General features: G+C 38.3%; 2 protein-coding genes across 2 annotated transcripts in view; one reads left to right on the forward strand and one right to left on the reverse strand.

The window, feature by feature from the left end:
• The first annotated feature begins 1,957 nt into the window (after positions 1-1,957).
• On the forward strand, positions 1,958-13,723 carry LOC107601312 (probable ATP-dependent RNA helicase DDX23). Its single transcript, XM_016293467.1, has 3 exons — positions 1,958-1,994; positions 2,983-3,211; positions 13,713-13,723. The coding sequence occupies exons 1-2, from the start codon at positions 1,958-1,960 to the stop codon at positions 3,204-3,206; spliced, it is 261 nt and encodes an 86-aa protein (XP_016148953.1). The 3' UTR covers positions 3,207-3,211; positions 13,713-13,723.
• Positions 11,532-27,354, reverse strand: part of cacnb3a (calcium channel, voltage-dependent, beta 3a) — a 39,341-nt gene continuing 23,518 nt past the window's right edge. Inside the window, exons 3-14 of the mRNA XM_016293500.1 lie at positions 26,310-26,429; positions 25,922-26,044; positions 25,664-25,782; positions 24,187-24,266; positions 23,863-23,882; positions 23,479-23,559; positions 23,344-23,402; positions 22,990-23,090; positions 21,678-21,829; positions 21,435-21,530; positions 19,136-19,306; positions 11,532-13,472 (exon numbers count right to left, since the gene is read on the reverse strand). Of these exons, the coding sequence (XP_016148986.1) occupies positions 13,077-13,472; positions 19,136-19,306; positions 21,435-21,530; positions 21,678-21,829; positions 22,990-23,090; positions 23,344-23,402; positions 23,479-23,559; positions 23,863-23,882; positions 24,187-24,266; positions 25,664-25,782; positions 25,922-26,044; positions 26,310-26,429 (1,518 nt within the window). The 3' untranslated portion in view covers positions 11,532-13,076. The remainder of the gene's footprint in view (positions 13,473-19,135; positions 19,307-21,434; positions 21,531-21,677; positions 21,830-22,989; positions 23,091-23,343; positions 23,403-23,478; positions 23,560-23,862; positions 23,883-24,186; positions 24,267-25,663; positions 25,783-25,921; positions 26,045-26,309; positions 26,430-27,354) is intronic.

Here is a 27,354-nt window from a genome sequence, read left to right on the forward strand (position 1 = left end):
ACATGAAACTAGAGTAAATTCATCCTCGTGCTTTCTGGCATGTGCCGCTTCAGATTTCAATATGAATCTTTACTAACTCTCCCCGCACTCCCTCTCAGTTTCTTCTCCCTGCTCATTCTTAACTTACTTTACTTTACATTTATGTATAAGGCTTGCAACTTCGTTGAAACAATATCTGAACTCCATAACTGCTCTACTATTCTCGATCTCTACAGATTCTCGATCTCGAACAAGCAAATCACCAAACGGCATTCTGGATTGAGCGAGCGGCGCTGAGCGTTTTGAGCGAGCGGAGCGGAATCTTCAGAAAGGCGCTCTGCGCTCTTAAGGAAATATTACCACTCCGCTCGCTCCGCTCACGCTCCGCTCCGCTCACATGCTCTGGTGGCCACAGACGTGGCAGGCAGAGGTATCGACATCCAGGATGTCTCCATGGTCCTCAACTATGACATGGCCAAGAACATTGAAGGTGAGTCCATCATCATCTTTAGCCCTATTCGGACGGTAATTGTTTCTCATGTGGACGTCTCTAAAAATAAATTTACATTGCACCTCAGTGATAAAACTCCTGGATTCAGATGGTGATTTATTCACAGTGGAGAAGCCAGTTCTGTGATCCTAGCCTCCTACGAACCCATGAACGTGCTACTAACGTGGCTAGTCACATGATTTCCAACCTAAAGGCGGGAGCTAAGGACATCCTGGTGGACACAGACGTGGCAGGCAGAGGTATCGACATCCAGGACGTCTCCATGGTCCTCAACTATGACATGGCCAAGAACATTGAAGGTGAGTCCATCATCATCTTTAGCCCTATTCGGACGGTAATTGTTTCTCATGTGGACGTCTCTAAAAATAAATTTACATTGCACCTCAGTGATAAAACTCCTGGATTCAGATGGTGATTTATTCACAGTGGAGAAGCCAGTTCTGTGATCCTAGCCTCCTACGAACCCATGAACGTGCTACTAACGTGGCTAGTCACATGATTTTCTGCTGTAATTAAAATTAATTTTATATACCATTTTTTTCTTATTGTGTAAAATGTATTAAAAATGACTTTTTATTAGTCCAAGTATATTTTAGAATATATATTTATTATTTGATCATTTAAATCCAAAACAAAAAAAAGGAAAATAGATGCCACTATAGTTGTATATAATTATACGCGATATAGTTATCTATATAACTATAGAATATACATTTTAATACTGCATTGCATACCTGCTGCTGCCATTATAAACACCCATGTTGAATGTTTACGTGCTTTTCTTCTCTTTCTGCTCCCACTCGCTGTGGTGGAGCAGTTATAAAATATTGTTCTTGTAAATACTTTCCAGCATTTCAGAAATAAACATGCATGCAAATTACAGCGAAGTACAACAGTTACCGTATGGTGTTCGGGAGTGGTCAAAGAGGGTTTCAACACTGAATTTTTCTCATAAACTCAGATGCGGATTCGGACGGCAATTGAATTATCACACAACCCTAGTGTTTATCACAAAACATTAGTTTATTCGGACCGGGGTTTTTACGCGGACGGTGAAAGAAAAACACACATTCTGTATTCGGACGGCAATAAAATCACAGACGACCCCCTGTAAATGGTGAAAATAACTTTCGTACCCACTAGCTAGTAGCTAGATTACCGTCTGAATAGGGCTTTTGTCACTTTTTATCCTTTGCCCTTTAGAACTGTCAAATGGTTATATCAGGAGACTTCCTGTTTCACATTCCTATTTGGAGGATTAATATTCAACTGTGTTTCGTTTCTCAGACTATATCCATCGTATTGGCCGAACGGGTCGTGCTGGAAAGAGTGGTATGGCGATGACTTTCCTGACCAAAGAAGACTCTTCTGTTTTCTACGACCTGAAGCAGGCCATCTTAGAAAGTCCCGTGTCCAACTGCCCGCTCCCACTCGCCAATCACCCAGACGCCCAGCACAAGCCCGGCCATGGTCCTCAACTATGACATGGCCAAGAACATTGAAGGTGAGTCCATCATCATCTTTAGCCCTATTCGGACGGTAATTGTTTCTCATGTGGACGTCTCTAAAAATAAATTTACATTGCACCTCAGTGATAAAACTCCTGGATTCAGATGGTGATTTATTCACAGTGGAGAAGCCAGTTCTGTGATCCTAGCCTCCTACGAACCCATGAACGTGCTACTAACGTGGCTAGTCACATGATTTTCTGCTGTAATTAAAATTAATTTTATATACCATTTTTTTTCCGTCCATCTAAATGTATTAAAAATGACTTTTTATTAGTCCAAGTATATTTTAGAATATATATTTATTATTTGATCATTTAAATCCAAAACAAAAAAAAGGAAAATAGATGCCACTATAGTTGTATATAATTATACGCGATATAGTTATCTATATAACTATAGAATATACATTTTAATACTGCATTGCATACCTGCTGCTGCCATTATAAACACCCATGTTGAATGTTTACGTGCTTTTCTTCTCTTTCTGCTCCCACTCGCTGTGGTGGAGCAGTTATAAAATATTGTTCTTGTAAATACTTTCCAGCATTTCAGAAATAAACATGCATGCAAATTACAGCGAAGTACAACAGTTACCGTATGGTGTTCGGGAGTGGTCAAAGAGGGTTTCAACACTGAATTTTTCTCATAAACTCAGATGCGGATTCGGACGGCAATTGAATTATCACACAACCCTAGTGTTTATCACAAAACATTAGTTTATTCGGACCGGGGTTTTTACGCGGACGGTGAAAGAAAAACACACATTCTGTATTCGGACGGCAATAAAATCACAGACGACCCCCTGTAAATGGTGAAAATAACTTTCGTACCCACTAGCTAGTAGCTAGATTACCGTCTGAATAGGGCTTTTGTCACTTTTTATCCTTTGCCCTTTAGAACTGTCAAATGGTTATATCAGGAGACTTCCTGTTTCACATTCCTATTTGGAGGATTAATATTCAACTGTGTTTCGTTTCTCAGACTATATCCATCGTATTGGCCGAACGGGTCGTGCTGGAAAGAGTGGTATGGCGATGACTTTCCTGACCAAAGAAGACTCTTCTGTTTTCTACGACCTGAAGCAGGCCATCTTAGAAAGTCCCGTGTCCAACTGCCCGCTCCCACTCGCCAATCACCCAGACGCCCAGCACAAGCCCGGCACCATCCTTACCAAGAAGAGGAGAGAGGAGACCATCTTTGCTTGAGCCAAGTGAGTGTGAGTGTGAGTGTGCTGTGTATTACCACCAGATTATTTGCAACCAAGTTTATAAGAGACCACCAGTAAACCAGGGGATCCGTTTTCTGGCAGATAAACCAATGACAAGTGTAGAAATCTGTAAGAAAGCTGTAGCAGAGAGAAGTCATCCCTTGATGCACAGTTAGTCAAACATGACATTGTAGAACGGCACACATCTTTTCTTTTTTACACATTATATGTAATTGTGTTTTAAATCATGTAAAAATACCAAATGATTAATGCATCTGTAGATACTCCATTTCAGTCAAAGGATGAGTAAAACAATTCACTCTGTGCATAAATAATAAAGTCCTTTAGACCGAGTAATTTGTCGTTTGAAATTCATTTAATTATATTTATATGAGTGGTTGATAGCAGATTGATGTGTAAAAATCTTTAACGATAATCTGTTCTGCAGTTACATAAATTACACAGCCAAATTATAACAAGACATTTTAAATGGATTTCACAAGCCAACATGAAACTAGAGTAAATTCTGTCTCTTTTGTGTATTTTCCTGAAAACAAAATGGAGGGTATTGATTTTTATTCACTGGGAACTGACAGGACTGTGAAAAATCGACTTAAAGGTGCTTTTCTAAAACAAATTTAGAAATTAATTTTTTGTGAAGATTAATAATGAGTGCAGGTCACTTATGAAACGAAGACTACTCGCAATAGTTTCGAATTATCAGGGGTTCAACCGTAATTTTATGCCAGTTAAACGCCGGTTTGGAACGACGTGAGGGTGAGTAATTATTGACAGAATTTTCAGTTTTGTGTGAACTATCCCCTTAAGGTGTGATTTTGAGCCATCAAAATTAAAGCGTAAATGATCATCTTTTCACAGTCAGGTAATATTATATTGGAAATTATACAAACACAACTTTTCGCCACGTAGTTGTTCTTTGTGGAATAAGTGTATTAAGGGGAAATCTGTGTTTTTCCAGGACTGAATGGACAAAGGTGTCAGGTCCATTGTACACATTATGGATGGGGATGGAAATTTCCTTAGTTATAATGATTTTTGTGAAAATACAATATTATTTGTACTCGGGAATTATATGTCTCTGTTGAAAGCTTTTCCTGCTGGTTTGGTTCAGTTGATTAAAGGTGCATTGAAGATAAGGAAATTGAATCATCTCTGGTATGTTTTAGAGCAGAGTTGTAAAAATAAGGTTTTAAGAACATTTGTAAATACAGATTTTCCCTTATAGATAAGAGATCTCTTGTTTTTGATTTTCCTGAAGATAAAGTGGTTTAAATTAAAACAGGATTTCTCTCTTCCACTTCTACCGAAGGTAAAAGTTCAGTTTAAAATGATTAATGATATTTATCATTATAATGAGCGCACCTTTTGTGAAGCAGATGGAGTCTTTGGAACATTAATAATATTATTACTGAAATCTTATTAGTAATTAGTTAAAGTAATATTGTTACTTCAACGCTTGTAAGATAAAACAGCAGTGATGCGTAATTCTTTGGTATATTTTTAAAAGATAAAGAAAGAAAAACAGAACAAAAACCCCATTGTAATCAATGTGAGCAATGATTAAACAATTGAGACACGACTGGACTGTTAAAAGTACATAAAATGTTTTTTTTTATTATAATTAGTGGCATTTTCTTTAAATAGAAAGCATATACAGCAACAGGCAGGATTGTATTTTTTTGTGTTGTCAGAAAGATGAAGGGGCGAGAGAGAGAAAGTGTGTACCTACATCACACCTGAGGACCAATTAATTGTCCATTGTAATTGTTCTACCTATAGTGCATTTATTGCATTACAAAGCAGACGTCAAAACATAAAACTAAATAGTGCAATCTCTTTTTCTCTACTTACACAGGAGAGGAAGTGTTAATGTTCTAAGGCGTGTTTGTATTGCATACAGAATCGAAGACAAAAGACTCAAATAATAGCCATTGTAAAAATTGTGCTTCTTAATACCTCAGAAAGAAAAAATAATAATCAGCGTTTGTTATGGATTCTGTATTGGTCCACTAGAAAACAATGTTATGCCATAACAGATATAGGGGGGGACATGTTGTATCATGTACATTTACATGTATCAAGACATGCAAATCTTGTTTTTAGATTATACTGTGACAGAACCTCATACAGTTTATCACACAGTACACATGCTCTTTTACACTGTGCATTGTGGATCATATAAATCATCTCTTTTCTCTGTCTTCAACTACAACAATGCAAGTTCTTGACTTACATAAAAGTCTCTGATCAATGCTATTAAAAGGAATGTTCCAAGTTAAAAACAAGCTGAATTCTGTTGACACACAATTCTCAAAAATCACATGTAAGTAATGGACACACAATGGAAGTCTATGGAGCAAAACATTCTAGAGGGTTTTGTTAAAGTGCTTATATCAATTACAGAAACTTTATACGAATGAATGCCTGATTATGTTTTTCTGTGATTATGCTTTTCATGATCATGACAGGAGTTGAAAATTAGATATAATTTCATATAAGGTTAGTAAGCAATTTTATCTTTCAGTCTAATTATTATATGTAATGTTGAAGTTATGTGGTATTACAGCTTAACTTGAACCTGGAACATTTCTTTATTACATCAATCCAAATATGTGCTATGGTTAAGTGTTCAAATAAATAAATAAATAAATAACAGTGGAGGTATTGAAGCCCATGAGATTGAAAAAGAGCAACTCAAAGAAAATGAACTTTGCGGCAGAAGCCCCTTGTCTGTGCTCAGTATAAAAGAGGGTGAATTGTCTTACTAAATAGAATAATACTTACACCAAGAATCAATGCAGTACTAAAGTAGATCAGAAACAATCGAAAGAAACAATCAGATCACATGCAACACTTGCATAGAGATTTTTTTTTCAGTCATGCTCTGATTTTCTTTTTCTTTTTTTTTTACTTTTTAAATATAGAACAATAGATTAAAGTGAGACATGTTGATCGCAAATAAAGCTGCAGTACACTAAAAGAGAGGATTGGTCAAGGCATTTGTTAGTGGACTTTTACCCTGACTTACACACCCCAGAACATGTACATTTCCCATGACCCTCTAAATGGCCGATGCAAAGTTTTTGTTCAAGATCGGTGCTGTAAACACAGTGTCCAGAGCCGTGACACAATCTACATCAATTTGAACTTATGTTAGAAAGGCAAGAGCTGGGAAGATACAGTGACTTGTCTAATGACCTGAGATCAACGCACAATGTGGGTTGTTAACAGGTAATTGGGTGATTTCTTCAATCTGACATGGAAAGGCTCTTTTAGTTCTGAAACATAGTCTACATAGATTATTGTACGCAAACACAAATGCTTATAACAATGTAATTGGTATTACATTCTCAGTATTGCCACAAGGGGCACTATAGCATACACTGCATCTTCTTCTATGGTAAGTTTCTCTATCACATCAATGACTGTCTTGGCAGAGCAATAGTTTGAAGAGAACTGCGATCTGACACATTTTAGGGCCTTTCGCACCGCTTTAGTTCCAGAACTAAATGGTACAGTACTAAAGTACTGGGACGATTTTGCGCAAACTATTTCCCAGTACCATTTAAAGGGTTGCATTCGCACCGACAGTGTGTACTAGGAAGTGACGTAAGCCGGTCGACAGCGACGTCATTTGTGCGCGGCGTTCAACAACAGAAACAAAGAAGAACAACATTAACAACAGGAGGATGGAGGACGCTGTGATCAGAGCTGTGTTTTTGTTGAGTCTCGTGGGTTTCACAATAATGGACATGGAAAGTCGACGTATACGTAAAGCGATTGAAAGAATGGAAAGGAGGACTAAGAATCTCCAACGACACCTGGCAGTGCTACATTTGCTACAAGTGCCTGCACTTCAGCGTCCGTCCATCTATCGCTGTTCTCCATACTTGCGAAATAAGTTGACACAATGTTTACAGTATGTTTACACAGCGTTTTAAATCATGGCGGGTGAGGGCGTTTTCATACGTGTTTGGCCAATCAATGTCTACTTACGTCACGGGTAGTACCAGTTGTGCTGGTTAGACCCTGCTCCGGAGTAGGAGCTAATTTGGTTCTTGAAAAAGGCAGTCCGGTACTAAAATCACACCCAGTTCCGGTGTTCTGACAAATAATGCTACCTATCAGATTATGCTACCTAGACTGTATTTATCCTACTGTAAGGGTAGGTGTACATGTTACTAAAGCCTCACACCTTATTAATATCATGCTGGAAGCAAAATCTGATAGGTAGCACTTTTCGCTATCGAATTATGCTACTATCTGTTTTAATGGGAGGTAGCAAAATCTGACAGGGTAGCACAAATCGTCAGAACACCGGCGGTGTGAAAACGCCAAAAAGTAGGTAGTTCCACATTTAATTCTGGTACTATGAAAGGCCCTTTTGAAACGATGAAACTTGCGTTCACGTACTTGCGTAGAGTATGTTTCAGGCTTCAGCATTCACCACGTCAGTATAATGTAGTAGCCAAGTGTTGTTTTCCCTGTTTGGATTTCAGTGTATTTCCGGTATATACATGAAAACCCTCCAGCATTAAGCTACGATGCTAACATACATGGTAGTGATGTTGTCCTAATACTACGCTGGACACACTGATGGCTCAATCTTCATATCAGGCATCAATTCTGGTCAATAAGACAAGTCTTTACAATCTAAAATGAGGGCAGATGTTTCTGAAAGTGCATTCTGGGAGTGTACGGATCCAGTACAATCAATCAATGCAACACAATCAACTGAGGGACAGTCAGTTTTGCTTAGGACTAGAAGTGTTAAGGCATGCAACTATACATTCACTCAAGTCTCTGTGCATGTTTGGAAGGAACTGTGTAGTCCATGTGAAATCATACTTAAATACACGTCCTATGTATAAGCATTGCATTAAATTGAGTAATTCTGGAGAAAAATAAGGATTTCTCTTTCTGGATGGCGATTTTTGGATATGCACTGAAATCTAGAGGCCATCACAACAATTAATAATACTTGGATATTTTAACTGTAAGTTTTCTTCCAAAAGAACCAAACTGACACCTACAGCGCTACATGAGAGTGTACTGCAACTTTATGTGACTTTACATAATTGTACAACAACTGACGTAACATATATTTCAATGCGTCTCACATCAACGATCACTGAGTGAGAGTAATCCTGACTTTGTAAACATCGCAACATTTCTTCAAAACCATACAGATCCATAAATACAAGGTAAAGTAACATTTTTAAAGAATTATATTCATGATCTGGTGAAATTTCATTCAATATATATATATATACACACTAGCTATTCTTAGATGCTTTACTAATGTTCTGTTTAAATTAAAAACAAAAAACGGAGTAGATTTTTCTACTCTAATATACTTATAAAGTGTTCTAAAGGTCCTGTTCCAACCCTAATGTGCAAATAGTCCTAAATAATTGTATTTGAGACATGCAGTGGTAAAGATATAAGTATTAAGGCCAGTTTGAATGGTCCTACACTGGATAAACCTTAGCCTAAGCTGCTACAGGTAACATCCGAGTCTAGAGTTATGGTAATGAGAAAAGGGACACACTTTCTTGGATTTGGTCGTAACACAACCTGGTTGATATATGAGTGATTCTATAATTGCAGGTACATTTGGTGTCCGAAGTCATTATTTTTTTTCTGCTTTTTTCAAATGGTTATATTTTTTATTATTTTAATACTGTGTTACTCCTTGTTATGAATTACAAGATGTTACAGTCCATAACAATATAATATTTTTTGCAAAAAGTGTCTTAAATAGCTGAAAATCATTATTTGTTGTTGTCCGAATTAGTCCATCATGTATCGTGTAATCAAAATATTTTATTGTACTTTTTTGTAGTATTTCAAAATATTCCTAAAGAGTAATTTACCTAATTCTACAACATTATTTTTTTTAAAAATAACTTTTTTCTTATAAAAATATGTCCGTAAATCTTGCGTCAACTCTTTTACCGTACTATACTTTGCCTTTAAATTAGTGGAATTATCTCCCACAACTATGTAAGACACAGGAAATTATGTCACTTTCCCTCACAGTTAAGATCTGAAGCACTGAAAAGTCTCTGTGCTCTCGCTAAGAAAATATTTTAATCTAAAAGTTCTTACACCAAGAGTTATTTTATAAACTGTCAAATCTGTTACCACAATATCAAAAGGAAAACAGATTTTTTCATTGATCCCACTTTGTGTTATTGAAAAGTCTTTTAATCATGATTTCATTAGTGCCATGTGCTCTTAGCATTTATGCTAGCAAGTGGAGTTTTTGGCAAAAAATAAAGAAAATAGTCTATTCTGTTACTGTCAAACTCTGTTACCAAGGTAGAGTAACAATGCTGACAATGCGGTAACAGAATTGACAGTCCATCGGACAATTGTCAATTCTGTTACTTTACAATTCTGTTACTTAAAGGGCCAACTCTGTTTATGAACTATTTTCACAAAAAAACAATAAATTTGTTGTTTAAAATCCTAATAAACATTATTGATTTATTTTTGCACCCTTAAATATTTCAACAACATTTCTTTTTTTAACTGGATATTGTATATAATACATTTTCAGATGAAAAATATTTGCTCCAAGTGGACGGTTCTGTGAAGACATAGGTATTTTTTTTTATTTTAAAGGTATGCCTAGGTGAAATATTATCTCAGTTTCAAGTGATGGAATCTAAGGACTGTTTGTCTAATGAAACGAGATGGATTTTTCCTGTTATGATTTATTGTTATTTCTACACATTGGCTAATTTGTCCGTAACAGAGTTGACAAACAATACCATAAAGCCATCTGTTTAAAAAAAAAAAAAAAAAAAAAAGAAGTAACTTTATTTTGGGAAAAGGGCCAACTCTGTTTATGAACTATTTTCACAAAAAAACAATAAATTTGTTGTTTAAAATCCTAATAAACATTATTGATTTATTTTTGCACCCTTAAATATTTCAACAACATTTCTTTTTTTAACTGGATATTGTATATAATACATTTTCAGATGAAAAATATTTGCTCCAAGTGGACGGTTCTGTAAAGACATATTATAATTTTATTTTAAAGGTATGCATAGGTGAAATATTATCTCAGTTTCAAGTGATGGAATGTAAGGACCATTTGAAATTGAGATTGAGATTAAGGACCAGGTCTAATAAAACAAGAAGGATTTTTCCTGTTATGATTTATTATTTCTACACATTGGCTAATTTGTCCGTAACAGAGTTGACAAACAATACCATAAAGACATCTGTTTTTTCATTAAAAGTTTAAAAAAAAAAAGGAAGTAACTTGTGTTTGGCAAGCACTGAATTATTAAAATTAAATGTTTTCAAAAAGATACTGAAAAAAAAATCTGTTAGTGAAAAGTTTTTTTTCTTAACTTTCTGCAATGCCAAATGTATCTCCAGTTATAGAATCACCCATATGCTAATGTAACCACCATTAAAGGGTTAGTTCACCCAAAAATGAAAATTAGGCTGCGTTTTACTCACCCCCGAGGCATCCTGTATATGACTTTCTTCTTTCAGACGAATCCGGTCGGAGTTATATTAAAAATTATCTTTGATCTTTCAAGCTGTTTCATGCCACTCAGCGGGTGTTGCATTGCTTCAGTCCAAAAGAACTTAAATAAAATTGCACATCCATAAAAAAGGGAGATTTTTTGCGCTCACTGTTGTAAACAGAAGCAGTTCTGGGGCAATGACGTATGAGGTCGGCTTTGCGCATGCGCCGCTCAGAAGTGACGCACGTGGAAATGCAGCGGAGAGATCAAAACAAAACAACGGTCAAGAATTAGAAGCACAAAACGAGGATTTGTAAAGAAGAATGTCAGAGGATTTCGATATAAGCCAAGAGGAGACTGGTTTTCCTTTGCTTAAGTAAGGAAACTTTGCTTCCTTTGATCCTGTAAACAAACGTTGGTTTTCATGAGACTCAACGGCGCATGCGCATTGCTGACCTCATGCATCATGCTCCCGGAAATGCTTCCATGTACAACTGTTGGTGCAAGCTGAAAAAGTGATTATTACGTTTTGAATATGGAATTTTTTTTTACAAAAACTCATCGATTCGCTACAGAAGGCCTTTGTTCACCCCCCGGAGCCGTGTGAGACAGTTTTTTTTTATGGATGGGCGATTTTTTTATTTAACTTATTTTGGACTGAAGCAATGCAACACCCGCTGAGTGGCATTAAACAGCTTGAAAGATCAAAAGACAATTTTTAATATAACTCCGACTGGATTCGTCTGAAAGAAGAAAGTCATATACACCTAGGATGCCTCGGGGGTGAGTAAAACGCAGCTTAATTTTTGGGTGAACTAACCCTTTAAGGTAATTAAACTAGCTAGCAGTCAACGTGTCGCCAAAGAAAGATGTGACGCTCTGTTTTAAAGTAGGCCACGGTAACCGCCCCCTTAGACGCCCAGAGCCTCGGAGAGGAAAGAGTGGCGAGAAATGGAGGGCAGAGGAAGATCCCTCACTTGTTAGAGACACATTCTTCTTGGTAAAGACAAATTCCTTCTGAGGCAGTTTATTCAGTGGCCATTTTGGTAATGCTAGTTTCCAATCATGCAAGTTCAACTCCTATCTACTTAAATAGAGAGTTCGCCAAAACTGTTTGCCAACCATTCAAAAAATGTTCAAATCACCCAGAAACAATGATACAAAAATCTAAATTTAGCTTCTTTAGCTATAAATATCAGGTTAGTCTAGCTAATGTGCATGCAAGTTCAAAAACAGACCAAGATGCCTTAAGGCAATTGGCTGTTATCTTTGATAAAGTCAACAAATAAATTACTTGCAAATGTGTATAATATATGAACCTAGACCAACTTTCAACTCAATCAAGTCACAGAGGAACAACATGACTATCCCAAAACGGACATCAAATCTGAGGTTCATCTACTTATATAAAAATCCAATATATGGGTACTAATCCACTGTTGGATGATAAAATAACTTCAGTTTTCAGTCCTTCTCATTTCCCAGAAAAAGAAACCAGTGACACTGACCTAATTAGGTTCTTTCTGTATGCAGTAGTACGGAAATGTAGGAAGATCGACTGCTTCTCTTCATTCTGGAGTTGAAATTCACCTCATGTGCAAACCAAGACTATAGTCCAAATAATATTTCACTCTACGACAGCAGAGCATAAACCTGAATTCCTTTCCTACATACACTGCATTTACATGGTGCTTTGCAAATGGCAATGTTTGCTACATCTGTGAACGTGACTGTGAAAATGCCTATTCATGTCAGTTGCCTGAATGATGTCCAGAGGAGGACCAATAAACAACTCATAATAAGACAAGTGCATACGGGCTCCAATCAGGCAACACCATGACTGAAGGCTTGAACCAAAAAATCGTGAGTAATACTAGCGCTAGCAAAAGAGAAGCCATTAAAGATGCAACAAAATGCTACAATATCTTTCATTGTGACTCACACCCCATGCTATAAAAGTGCTTTTCCCATAATGCCTTCTGTGCTCATTAGATCAGGGAGAGCGTATGATATGCAAAATAATAAAGTTTATAATAAAAATAAAATTGACTTGGGTAGGGTTTCATAGGAAGCTCAAATGTTGTTTCGCTATGAACATGCATGTGATCTTAAAGGAGAAAAGCTGCCCTGTCTTTTAAAAGCAAATGTAGTACAATGCCTCAAACAATAACAACTACATAAGCTTAGAAAACAACAGGATCTTTTCATCAACCATGGGCAGCTTCATCCACAAACACGCATTCACACGCATACATACACACACACTGTGCGTTTCCTGTTCCTCACCAATTCCCATCACCCCTCGCCCCAATTCACAACCCAACCCTCCCATCCAGACTCCTGCAGACAGGCGGTCAGTAGTTGTCTCTTGGCCAGGCTCTCGTGCGCTGGTGGTTGTTTCGTTGGTTGTGTCCGTCCTGCGAGTCTCGCTGCTGCAGGAGCCGGTCCTGTGACTCGTGTCCGTTAGCGCTGTGGATTCCACCAGGGTGATTACGGTTGGGCGGATACACATCCCGGTACGGGTGAGGGTGGTGGTGGGGTTCGTAATCATCTTCCTCCTCTTCTTCCTCCTCCTCTTCCTCCTCCTCCTCCTCTTCTTCCTCTTCTTCCTGGGGGTGCAGGGAGCTAGAGCCGCCTTGACGGAGGGAGCGAGAGTCACTGGCTTCGTCGGAGGGCATGAGGCTGTCCTGTTCCCCCTGCTCCTCCTCCTCCACTCCCCCTCCACCCCCGGCAGGCGACAGCTGCTGGTTCTGAGACAGAAAGAGAAAGATGACAACTCTGAACCATATTGAGGTCACATGTTTCCTCATTCTGTTTCACTCCAAAGAAAAATGTCTCATTTAGGAGATCCCGTAAAGACAAAAAACACACAAATATAAAACACATAATGTGCACAGAGGTGAAAAGACGTTTTAGGAGACAAGTCTTACCAATGAGGAAATTTTAAGTGACTGAGTGCTATGGCTTTGTTCATACTGCACATAAATCAGACTTGTTTTTTAATCCAATCTTAAAGACTGACTGTCCAAACTGTCATAATCTTTGAAAGTGGTTTGGATTGGGTTTGTCAAAAGTGCATAAGCTGTTGAATGGATTTGAGTCACATGTGGCAAGAATCTCATTTTTGCTGCCTGTCTGAACAAAGCCTTTAGGTTCTAAGTCTTAAGATCAAACTACTGTGCATTACAGATTGCTATGCATTTTCCTCTGGAGCAAAAAGATTCAGGTTAGTTTCAGAAACAAGGAGGTTGCATTCAAAGGGAAGTTAGAAGGGTTGTTACATTCACAAAGCATCAGTCTGTGTGGCCAGATACAGCCTCTTTTCCAAAGTCATAAAATCAACAAGTTTCTTTATAACACAGGAAATCAGGCAGCTGTATCTGCTTTGTGAACTCATAGAGGTTCTATGGTGTTAATATCACTCAACAAGGTGCATAAACAGAGCAGTCAGAGATGACTGTGTGTGCAGCTCGCTCTAATCCCAGCAAATTAAGCGAAAAATGTAGAGGGGTAAGTTATGGAAGCCCGTTTCCGCCACTGAATTAAAAAATATAATTCTGTAAGTTATAATAATGAGAAACTTTCTCAAAATTATGACTTAGTATCTCGTTATAATGAGAAACTTTCTCGAAATAATGACTTATTTTCTCATAATAATGACTTAGTTTCTCGTAATAATGAGAAACTTTCTCGAAATAATGACTTATTTTCTCATAATAATGACTTAGTTTCTCGTAATAATGAGAAACTTTCTCGAAATAATGACTTAATACTAAGTCATAATTTTGAGAACGTTTCTCATTATTATGACTTACAGAATTATATTTTTTTATTCAGTGGCAGAAACGGGCTTCCATAGTAAGTGCATAACACGATAGAAATCATTGAAAAAGTAGGCCTTGTCAAATGGAAAGTTTGCACTGTCATATGGAAGTTTGCATCATTTGACAGAAAAAGTTTCAATGAGGAGTGAAATGGACGGCTAGGAAGTGCCAGAAAGCATGTGACTATTGCCCTGAATTTAATCCAGTTCATTTCTGACCTCCAACCCATAGAAATGCTGTTTACACCTTTACAAACTCTGCCTCCACCTTTAGATATTCTGCCTAGACCTTTAGATGCGCCACCTACACCCTTACCTTGCCAATGCTGCCTACGCCATTAGAAACATTGTCAACACCTTAAAGCCCAAAACACACTGCACGATTTTAGCAATCCAATAAGATCACTGCATGTCACACTGTGTGACATGGATCTAATAAACTGGGCTACGACGTGTGTGTAGACTGTATGACGACTCGTACGCTACGACACATGTTACTATAAAAGAATAAAGCGTCATCAGCATGTGCTAGTGGTAAACAAAAAGAGCATGATAAATCACACTTTAACAATTGTATTTTTTATGTATGGAAGCGGCGAAAGAAGAAGAGATAAGAGCTTGGGGTAAGCAGTTTTATGTTTTAGCACCATGTCGTGTTGATTTCATGTCACATTTTTTTGTGTTGGTCAGTAAACGTGGATCGTACCAGCAAACACACGGTGTGATGATCATGCTGTATCGTAGGCTATCTTTGGTCACAAGACCGAGACAACAGCCGTCTTTGTGCAGTGTGTTTAGGGCTTAAGACAAGCTGCCCACACCTTTAGAAATGCTGCCTAAACCATTACAAACACTGACTACTGCTTTATAAAAGCTGCCTTCTCCTTCAGGTATGCCGCCTACACACTTTCAAATGCTGCCTACATCTTTACAAATGCTGTCTATACCTTTACAGATGCTGCCTACACCTTTATAAACATTGCCTACACCTTTACAAATGCAGCCAAACATTTAGAAACATTGCCTACACCTTAAGACAGGGGTTCGCAACCACATTCCTGGAGCTGCCCAACACTCAAGGAACAAGGTTAGGAACGGTCTAATCCAGGGATAGGCAACGTCGGTCCTGGAGTGCCAATGTCCTGAAGAGTTTTGTTCCAACCCTAAAAAAAAACCTCATCAGCCTGTAGCCTAGCCGGTGATCCTGAAGAACTTGATGAGCTTGTTCAGGTGTGCTTGATTAATGTTGGAGCTAAACTCTGCAGGACTGCGGCACTCCTGGACCGACGTTGCCTATCCCTGGTCTAACCACTGCCTTAAGACACATTGCCTACACCAGGGTTAGACAAGTTTGGTCCTAGAGAGCCACAGTGCTGCAGAGTTTAGCTCCAACCCTAATCAAACACACCTGAACAAGCTCATCAATTTCTTCAGGATTACTAAGGCTACAGATGGGTGAGATTTCTTTCAGGGTTGGAGCTGAAATCTGCAGGACACAGATCTCCATGACTGAACTTGCCTACCCCTGGCCTACAAATTCTGGTCCTGGTGGGCCACTGTCCTGTGGAGTGTAGCTCTAAAACACCTGCCTGGAAGTTCCTAGAAATCCTGAGAACCTTGATTAGCTGGTTCAGGTGTGTTCAATTTGGGTTGGACCTCAAATCTGCAGGACAGTGGCCCTCTAGGAACTTAATTTGATACCCCTGGCCTACATCTTTAAAAAATCTCCAACTCTGCTCCTGGAAAGCTACTGTCCTGCAACCTTATTCGAACGCATCTGAAGTTCTGAACCAACTAATAAAGGTGTTCAGGGTAACTTGAAAACTACAGGCAGGTGTGTTTGATTGGGGTTGGAACTGAAGTCTGCAGAAAGGTAGCTCTCCAGGAGCAGGGTTGGAGACCTCTGGCCAACATGTTTGCAAATGCAAAATGTCTACACCAGGGTTTTGAGGTCAATGTTTAACTCCAACCTTGTTTAAACTCACCTGCCTGTAACTTTATAGTGATCCTGAAGACCTCGATTAGCTTGGTCAGGTGTGTTTGATTAGGGTTGGAGCTAAACCCTGCAGGAAAGTGGACCTCGAGAACCAGAGTTGAGAATCCCTGGTCTACACCTTTAAAAAAAAAGCTGCCTACATCTTTACAAATGCTGCCTACACCTTAGACCCAGTGTCTACACTTTAAGATGCACTGCCTGCAGCTTTGCAAATGCTGCCTACACCTTTAGGAAAGCTGCCTACATCTTTACAAACGCTACCTACATCTTAAAGATGTAATACCTACACCACTTGAAATGCTGCCTACACATTTATGGCTTGTTTCCACCAAGTGGTACAGTTCAGTACAGTAATGCAATTATTTCCATTTTCATTGTCAGAAGTTGTGAATGATACTAAAATAGCGAATGGTACTGTACCACTTTTTTGGGACAATTTCGTTGGGGTACCTAGAACAGTAGTCCATTGCCTAAAGGGTGGAGCTAGATTTACTGCAGAACGTTGATTGGCTGACAGAGAATCATCACTTGCATGTGCTTCAAGGGGAATGACAACAACAAGGGGAATGAAGTGCCGCCTTAACTCCACCATGCTGCTCATGCGTGTTGGGCTTGTTTACATCAGAGTGCGCAAGCACAAAAATATAACAGTGTATTTTAGAATTTTATATTTTTACACACATACAGTGTCACGCTTTCTTCTTCGAACAAGAATGATGACGATCACTACTTTCTGGCATACACCACGGTACTGTTGGCAGTGGAAACGAAAGCCAGATCAGGGTGTACCGTCCTGAATCATACTGTACTGCACTGTACCATACCGCTTGGTGGAAATGAGGCTTTAGAAACATTTCCTACACCTTAAGACACACTGACTACATATTGAGAACATTTGAATGTATTTTTGGAAGAGTTTTCTTAACAATAAAATAGGAATGCACCGATATGAAAATTTTGGCCGATACCGATAACCGATAATCCCTTATTTTTGAAAGCCGATAACCGATATGTTGGCCGATAAATCTATATCCAAATTTTTATATACTTTTTGAGAGCCTGATTACAAAAAAGGTCTCATCATTAAAAACCACATCCCGAACACTTCAACATAAGCAGCCTAGTTTGAACGGTGTATGTTTTAAAAATAATTTTACTCTCCCATTACCAAATTTAGTCATAAAGTCTTACAAATAAAATAATGCATAAATAATGCAAACAAGTCATTGGACATCATTACACGTGTAAAGAATCAAAAGTCATTTTAAGGCCTGCATAATTTTAAACATAAAGCTTTTGTATTACTCCCTTTTCCCCACTGGGCAAATGGCATTGCCACATAAAAACTATGAATGGGCTACATGTTTCACCAACAACAGCATAACAAAATCATATATTTGCATTTATGATTTTGTTATTTTAAGAGCTTTTCCAATGGGGATACCAGATGGCCATTTCCATTTGGAGGTATTGAAGGAATTGGAGGATGTAAAGAAGTATCAGGGTGGGGTTTTGTTTAACAGTCTGAGTGGGAAAGGCAGTCTGACCATCCCGCCTACTCACCGCAGGTTTGTAAGCGTTCATTCAATTAATTCCTGTGTTTCAGAGAACTGCAAAGATGTCAGGCATGAATGAGACACAGAACAGACAGATTGAGACTTACAACATATCAGTATTACAAGCATCTCTGGACCCAAGACAACTTAAAGACAAGAGAGTGAAAATATGGAGTAGAGGAAAGGACAGAACAGACAAATGTTTAATGACCACTTTCCTGTTGTCAAAAAGAACAATTATCAGTTTTAAAATTAATCTGTTTTGTTAAACACAACATAGGATTGACCAATTATTGCTTAAAGCAGAACATTATAATGGAGTGAGACGTTTTGAATATACAGGGGGCTCCAAAACTCTGAGAACTGTAGTGCCAATAACTTTATTTTGCATTTTTTAGCTCCACAGTGAATGTCTACCTTACAAACTGTGTCCCATATTCAAGTGGAAATCAGTTATGACCTGAAACCATTTTCTGTGAAACTGAAACCTCTTACTTTCGAGGTCAGCTGTATAATTTGAATGAATTTGATCGGATCTTAGATACGGTAGATGCAGACATGGATCTACACATCACAAATATAAGATATATTTCTCAAAGCTGATACAAATACCATCTATATTCTGGATGATTATGTTTAGCACAGTCTCTGGACTACTTTCCTGGCTGATTGATGAGGACACATACTAAGTCTGGTAGCCTCTGGTCTAACTAGGTCAGTGCATATGTGATTGCAAACCTCAATCTTGTTTCTTTTTTAATAATGTAGTTGTCTGCATTTTTAAATAAAAAGGACAATATTGAATATTTATGATATATTCATGACAATTTTGTTGGCTATTGTGAATATCGTGATTTAGTATGCTATTAAGCTTCCTTAAAGACATGCTATTACACAAGTTTCACAATCCCTTCATGTAAACTTACTTTGATTATCCTGAGAGCCAAAGGCGCATGCAAACTAACATATTGCTCTCTCTCATATCTTTATATCAAAACTCTTTAAATGTTTCCGACCATCCACACAAAGCCACCTTACCTGTAGACTGGAGACTGCTGAGGGTGGGGTCATCAGATTTTGCTCCAATAGAGGGTTGAGAGGGGTGGTGCCAGGCAGATGAGTGGCACGCCAGTAGACCTCCAGATATTCAGTGAGGTGCTCACAGGCGTCCTCTAACTGGTTCTCATCCAAAATGACATCAAACATCTCCTGATGGGGAGACAGGGTGGAGGAGAAGATGACATGCGGGGGATGGAATTAGAAGATATTATATAAAATATCTTGTGATGGTGGTCAGATGATGGGAGATGACTTTGAGCGACAGGTAGGATAATGGCTCTATGAAACAACATGCAACATGACTTTTGTCAGAATGTGGTTTGGAAAAGCAAGTGTCTGCATCACTAGAACTGTAGCAAGGCCAGTCAATCAAGTGAGAATGAAGAATTTAAAGGGTTAGTTCACCCAAAAATGAAAATTTGTTGGTGTTTTACTCACCCCCGAGGCACCCTATAGGTGTATATGACTTTCTTCTTTCCGACGAATCCAGTTATATTAAAAATTGTCTTTGATCTTTAAAGCTCTATCATTGCAGTCAGCGGGTGTTGCATTGCTTCAGTCCAAAAGAACTTAAATAAAAATCGCCCATCCATAAAAAAAAGTGTCTCACACGGCTCCGGGGGGTGAACAAAGGCCTTCTGAAGTGAATCGATGCGTTTTTGTAAGAAAAATATCCATATTCAAAACGTAATAATCACTTTAATGTAGCTTGCGCCAACAGTTGTACATGGAAGCATTTCCGGGAGCATGATGCATGAGGTCAGCAATGTGCATGCGCCGTTGAGTCTCATGAAAACCAACGTTTGTTTACAGGATCAAAGGAAGCAAAATTTCCTTACTTTAGCAAAGGAAAACCAGTCTCCTCTTGGCTTATATCGAAATCCTCCGACATTCTTCTTTACAAATCCTCGTTTTGTATTTCTAATTCTTGACCGTTGTTTTGTTTTGATCTCTCCGCTGCATTTCCACGTGCGTCACTTCTGAGCGGCGCATGCGCAAAGCCGACCTCATACGTCATTGCCCCAGAACTGCTTCTGTTTACAACAGTGAGCGCAAGCTAGATTCAAGTGATTATTACGTTTTGAATATGGATATTTATCTTTAAAAAACGCATCGATTCGCTACAGAAGGCCTTTGTTCACCCCCTGGAGCCGTGTGAGACACTTTTTTCTATGGATGGGCGATTTTTATTTAAGTTCTTTTGGACTGAAGCAATGCAACACCTGCTGAGGGGCATTAAACAGCTTGAAAGATCAAAAACTATTTTTAATATAACTCAGACTGGATTCGTCTGAAAGAAGAAAGTCATATACACTTAGGATGCCTCGGGAGTGAGTAAAACGCAGCCTAATTTTCATTTTTGGGTGAACTAACCCTTTAAAATGACACCAGTTCGCTAACAATGTACCTTCATTTCCAAATAACACACAATAAAAAAGACAATGTAGTCAAACAGATGTGCCTTAAATTGAATGCCCTTAGTTCTCATTTTGGCAATCCTCAACTAATCAGGTATATATATATAAAGAGGACAAACAGCTAAATTATGTTATTTTGAATAGGTCATCAACAAAATTTACATTCTGTTGTCAATTTACGAACCCTTGAGTAGTACCAAAATGGGAGAAATTTAAAATAATAAATACTAGTTACTCTTTTCCATGAGATTGCAATGAATGTGTACTTTCAGGCTTCAAAAAGGAAAAAAAAACACCAAATAAGTATTTTTTTAAGTTTTCTAATCCAGTAGCTTTGCATGAGAAAGACAACAAAGGTTGTTATGAAAATAGTGACATCCACCCTGGCTCTTATTGGTGAGGCTTCATGAAAGAATATTCAGAACTGGTTTTGTAAACCAAATTAACCAATTTATTACAAACATCCCTGAAAAAGATGATATTTTTATGGTGCTTTTGTGTCCTTAAAACCTGAAAGCTCCAGTCACTATTCCTTGTAATTGCATGAAAAAGAGCAATCATTACAGTTTCTCAAAATATCTGTGTTCCAGAGAACAAAATGAGGAGGAGTAAATATATTTTTTTTAAAGTACTTTTTTTGGTATATAAAGTAAAACCTTGGCAGCCCTAAAAACTTCAGCCTATCTTCATCTTTTGTAAGGGAAGGAAATATTGTAAAATGCCAAAACTATTAAATTATCTATAAGAAATGGATCCTGACAACATTACCATACTAACACTAATGTTGAATCTACAGAGTTCTGAACACCTCCCTAAGGGAAGCGTGCGTGTGTGTGTGTGTTTAAACTTGAAGAACTTACAGGAGGACACTGAGTCAGTTTATCTGCTGCCATCATCTGAACATTGAGGTGTTTGCTTTGTGATTTACCCCTCGACTTTATCAATCGCTGTAGGACCTGCCAAAAAAGAAGACGAACGAGAATCAAAGAAACTGGGTTAGTTTTGACAATGAAGGATTTATTTTGCTGCTGACAGATGTTTTTTTTTTTAATATATTTTCAGCATATTCCTTAAAATAGTGCACACAAGCTCATCAGACTCACCTTTGGAGAGGTGACCTTGACGTACACAATAATAGGAGCTAACGAGGTTTTAGCTAGTTGCGCTGGATGGTTAATGGTGTCTGCATCTAGAACCACCAACTGAAGAGTTTTGGCCAGCTCAAATATTCTCTCGATCTCACTTTGCACTTCCGCTGAGTGGGCAAACAGACAAATAGCATCCACAAAACACAAATCCCAAGAAAAAGTAGGGAGAAAATGCTCAAAAGCTCAAATGTATTGACAGAGCTCAACAACACAAGCATTCTGGCAACCTATTCTCATTCTTAAAGGAACACTCCACTATTTTTGAAAATAGGCTAATTTTCCAACTCCCCTAGAGTTAAACAGTTGAGTTTTACCGTTTTTGAATCTATCAGCCGATCTCCGGGTTTGGCGGTAGCACTTTTAGCTGTAGCTTAGCATAGATCATTGAATCTGATTAGACCGTTAGCATCTCGCTAAAAAATGACCAAAAGAGTTTCTATATTTTTCCTATTTAAAACTTGACTCTTCTGTAGTTACATCGTGTACTAAGACCGACGGAAAATAAAAAGCAATTTTCTAGGCCGATATGGCTAGGAACTATACTCTCATTCCGGCGTAATAATCAAGGAACTCTGCTGCCGTACCATGGGTGCAGCAGGCGCAAGGATATTACGCAGCGCATGAAAGTAGACTAACTTCCGTCAACATAACCAACGTGACCACCTGCTTGCACAGGGAGCGTGCTGGGAACTATTTTCAGGCGCTGCGTAATATCATTGCGCCTGCTGCACCCATGGTACTGCAGCAAAGTTCCTTGATTATTACGCCAGAATGAAAGTATAGTTCCTAGCCATATCGGCCTAGAAAATCACAACTTTTCATTTTCCGTCGGTCTTAGTACACGATGTAACTACAGAAGAGTCAAGTTTTAATAGGAAAAATATAGAAACTCTTTGGTCATTTTTGAGCGAGATGCTAATGGTCTAATCAGAATCAATGATCTATGCTAAGCTACAGCTAAAAGTGCTACCACCAGACCCGGAGATCGGCTCAATGGATTCGAAAACGGTAAAACTCAACTGTTTAACCCTAGGGGAGTTGGAAAATTAGCCTATTTTTAAAAATAGTGGAGTGTTCCTTTAAAGTTTTAACACAACCTAACATATTTAAATAAGCAGAATTTGCAGTAACAGTTTTCAGTACATCACATAAAACCAATTGTTTAAGTATGCAAGATCAACAAACTGGTAATTGATGTTCCAGGTGATGTTACGGCCTTGGGCCATCTTTATTGTTGAGCTCTGAAGGGTGTGTGTGATGTTCTCACCCAAACTAGTTCGTGTGTTAGACCTCTCCATGATGGGTCTCTTGTTGAGAACCGATCTCTTGGCCAAAGAAAGGTCAGCGGTCACCCGGGTTATAGAAATCCTGTCAGCATAACAATACATTAATATATTTAATGATGTGAAAGAAAGATTCTTCGGCCAAAGCTATCGTATGCTTTCAAAAACATGGAACATAATCACACGAGTTGTATTGACTATATTTATGAGCTTTCTGGAGCTTGGCAGACCCTGTCACCATTACATTTCATTGTAAAGACATAGAAATTAGTAAATGTTGACAATATTCTTCTGTGTATACAGAGAAGAAAGGTGTCAAGATGACTTTTAAAACTCACCGTCCATCAAAGCGATGTTTGAGAAAGTCAAACAGGGCTTTCTGCATCATATCTGTCACCTGTTGACAGACACGACACATTAGACAACAAATTTTAAAGACAAATTCAGAGGGCTGTATAATATTTAGTGCTCGCCTCATAGCCCTTCAGTGAAGGTCCAACCAGAACCACAGGCCTCATGGACGGCACCACATCATATGGAGGAATGTGTTCAGTCTAAAAAAGACAAGAGTGGCACTGTCACACAGAACTACAACTACAAAATACTGGATTAGAAACGGTTTCTGTAATGTATCAGCACAGACTGGCAACAATCTTGGTACAAACTGCTAAACTTCCTGAGATGCATGAGAAGTCAGATATTGTCTTACTATTTAAAGCATCTAGACCTGTCACAGAGACAAGTGCAATTTCTAAAGACACATATTCTACTGATTTCAGAATTGTATGCATCGATCTGACCAACCATAAAGAGAGATTATCGTAAAATATCGAACACAAATCCATATCAACACCTACCTGCTTTAGCTTCTGTTTGGCTTTTGAAAATAAGAGAACAGATCAGAATCAGCATTCAGAAGATTTTAGAAGCAAAACGGCTTATATTTTTACTCTATGCTGAACCTTTACTGGTTTTAACCAACTGTATTTGACTGTGGAAGCTTAACCTATGACAGAACATGCATTATGTTAAGAAGAGGAGCAAAGAATAAGAACAAAAGCAAGGGAAGAATAAACTCACTGATCTTCAGCCCTACTGATATTTTGCTCATTTGGGGCAGCATTCCCAGCCACACACATCCCCTGCAAAGCAGCATGGTACCCAGGCCCTGTCATACTCACTCTCACCTGCAGATGGCGGCGTGGATCTCCAACCTCCTGAGACCATGTCGCCCAGGCTTGAGGAGGAGTTACCACTTTTCCTGCGGAGAAAGAAAAAATGTTATCACCATCACAGAGCAACAGCAAATGCCTTCACAGAGCTGGCAAGCTATCTGGACATTATTAGAATTGTCAGCTTCATTAAAATATTATCATTTAGACATATTCTGGCATCTGTATTTGTACAATCTCAATTTGTATTCCCAGTTTTATAGTATGCAAGCAGTATTGGAACAATACACGACCCACTGCATGTGTATAATTCTGACATGTGCAACCACTGGACACTTTGCTTTCCCATAACAATACGGGGACTCAGTCATCAGATTTAGTGGGTGTTTCGTTTTTATATGATATAACTTGATATGTGGGCAACAAAAGATGTAGCTTATTCAAATAATAAAAGTATTCAGAAAAAACATTTGGTAATACCTTACAACAAGGTTCAATTTGAGGAATAGTTCACCCAAAAATGAAAATTTGTTGAAAATGTACTCACCCTCAGGCTATCCAAAATATATACGAGTTTGTTTTTCATCAGAACAGATTTGGAGGAATTAAGCGTTACATCACTTGCTCACCAGTGGATCCTCTGCAGTGAATGGGTGCCGTCAGAATGAGAGTCCAAACAGCTGATTAAAACATTACAATAATCCACAAGTAATCCACACCACTCGAGTCCATCAATTAATGTCTTCTGAAGCAAAAAAACTGCATGCGTGCAAGTAACAAATCCATCATTAAGATGGTTTTTAACTTGAAACCATTGCTTCTGGGTAAAACATATTCCCTCTATCCATATAGTGCTTTCTGCAGTGAAAAAAAGTCATCTCGTCTGAATCAGGAGAGAAATATGCACAGATCAAGCACTAGTTACAAGCAAAATCAGTCAAAAACAGTTTTAAACAAATATGCCTGTGGGTTTTGATGTGAGAGGACAACAGGGGATTGACATTTTCACCGGAGGAAGCATTATTATGGATTATGGACCCGTATTTTGGAGTGGTGTGGATTACTTGTGGATTATTGTGATGTTTTTATCAGCTGTTTGGACTCTGATTCTGACAGCACCCATTCACTGCAGAGGATCCATTGGTGAGCAAGTGATGAAATGCTACATTTCTCTAAATCTGTTCTAATGAAAAAAAAAACTCATTCACATCTTGGATGGCCTGAATTTTCAGCAAATTTTTATTTTTGGGTAAGCTATTTCTTTAGCAGCAGTTTAAAAAATTTGTCAACATGAATTAAAAATCACAAATACCACTAAAGAATGTATTAATCTTAGTTAATGTGCAATATTTACTAATACATCACTAAAATCAAAAGTTGTATTTGTTAATATTATTTAATAGACCTGAGCTAACAATGAACAGTTGCAAATGTGTCTGAAATAGATACAGTTGTGCACAGTCTTGACAGAGGGAAAGAGAGAGACCTCTGTTGTTTTTGCTCCTGTTTGAGTCTCATGGCCTCCAGTCGGAGGGGGCTGGGAATGAAGCTGATGTCTGCCCCCTCTTTCACCAGCCTTCCAATCCACCAGTCATTATTATACTTCTGCAACACAAACATGAAGGAAAACATGCTCAACGCTATTATGATGAGCTATTGTGGTATTATGGGCACTGTTAGCAAAGAGGACTGACCTACAAAACCTTTCACACATCTGTCTGCATGTATTGTACATGCAACTCACCTCTTTAATGTGCAGAAAGTCTTTGGCTTCAAAGTTTATGGCAGCCCCCTGAACAGGACAGTCCTCATCTAGAGCCCCGCAATAATTCACATTCGTCTTCACTGCGAATGCTACAGGTTTGGACTGCCAGGGAAACCAATGTTACTAATGCCATTTTTTCAACATAAGCAACCATCAAGAAGAAGCAATGAAATAATCCTCTTATGGTTTACAACTAAATGCTAAGAAAATGTTGTTGCATGAACTGCATTTGTATGCATGATCCCTTTTCCGACACATTTCTAAAGCTACATGCAGAATGGCACTTTGCTGCTGCCCAGTGTGCCCACTGTGCAAAAAAAATAAAAAATTTTTTGGAAAAAGCCCATTAAAGAAGAGCTTGAGGAACCTTGGCTCTCTCGAGCTGCAGCTGGGCCTGGCGTTCGGCTTCACGCCGATACGCCTCGCGGTCCTCCTCCGCTGACAGGTCGGAATCCGAAGGTCTGCTCGTGTACGAATCGGCTGAACCCTGCAGGAACAAGGGAAGCCAAGAACATTTGCCATAACGGAGAAATGAAAACCACAGGAAATAGCCCATGACTTGCAGTGTAAACATAGCTTAGCTATTAATAACACTCATTAATCACCACAGGAAGACAGAATACATGAAAAATAAAATAATTAACCATTTAAAACTCTTTTAGATTCTAGAAAATGGCCAGAAGTTTATTACTGAGCACTTTGGGGGGTGGGGGTGGGGGTGGGTTGTCAAGTGTTTATTTAAAAATAAAAATCGAATTACATAATGTGCCGATTAATTAATCAAATTAATCTCAAATTAATGAGATTAATTAACATGCACATCATGTGCCGATTAAAGTTATTATTAAAGATAAGTTATCGTGTTAATTTAGAAAAAAAAAACACTGAATAGACATTACAAAAAAGTAGCTGAAATATAAGTAGCTTTAGAATAGGGCTGGACAATAATTCAATATCAATATGTATCGCGATATAATTTTTTTCAATAAAGGTGATATGATTTTTAAACACATTTCCGATATTTCGATATACATTACCAGTGTTTCCCATACATTGATTTATTTGTGCAGTTTGACTTCGTTGAATAAACATGAGCACTGCACGTTTCAAAATCATAACGCGGCACGGGTGTTTTAAATGAATGTATCTCTGAAGGGAACTGACTGTCTTCAGAAAAGTTTCGGTGGCATTTTCATTTGATCTGATAAAGTAGCGTTCATGAGCGGAGCTGCTTTGATTACAGCCATTACTGGAGAAACCGCTAGTTTTATCACTCTAAAAGCGCCTCCTGCTGGCGGAGAATCAGTTTGCATTTTCAACAAGCCCGTCTCCAGCAACATTTCCAGTTTTTGTTGTTGTTCAATTTTTTTGTTTTCTGCAGCGACTCGGAGCACTTTTCATACCCTTTTTTC

Source organism: Sinocyclocheilus grahami, unplaced genomic scaffold (assembly GCF_001515645.1).
Source record: "Sinocyclocheilus grahami isolate Dianchi unplaced genomic scaffold, SAMN03320097.WGS_v1.1 scaffold303.1, whole genome shotgun sequence".
Lineage (NCBI taxonomy): Eukaryota > Metazoa > Chordata > Actinopteri > Cypriniformes > Cyprinidae > Sinocyclocheilus > Sinocyclocheilus grahami.

Coding starts and splice junctions, on each gene's coding strand:
- LOC107601312 (XM_016293467.1), top strand. CDS start 1,958: ATGGTCCTCAACTATGACATGGCCAAGAACATTGAAG. Junction 1,995..2,982: donor CATGGCCAAGAACATTGAAG/GTGAGTCCATCA, acceptor TTCGTTTCTCAG/ACTATATCCATCGTATTGGC.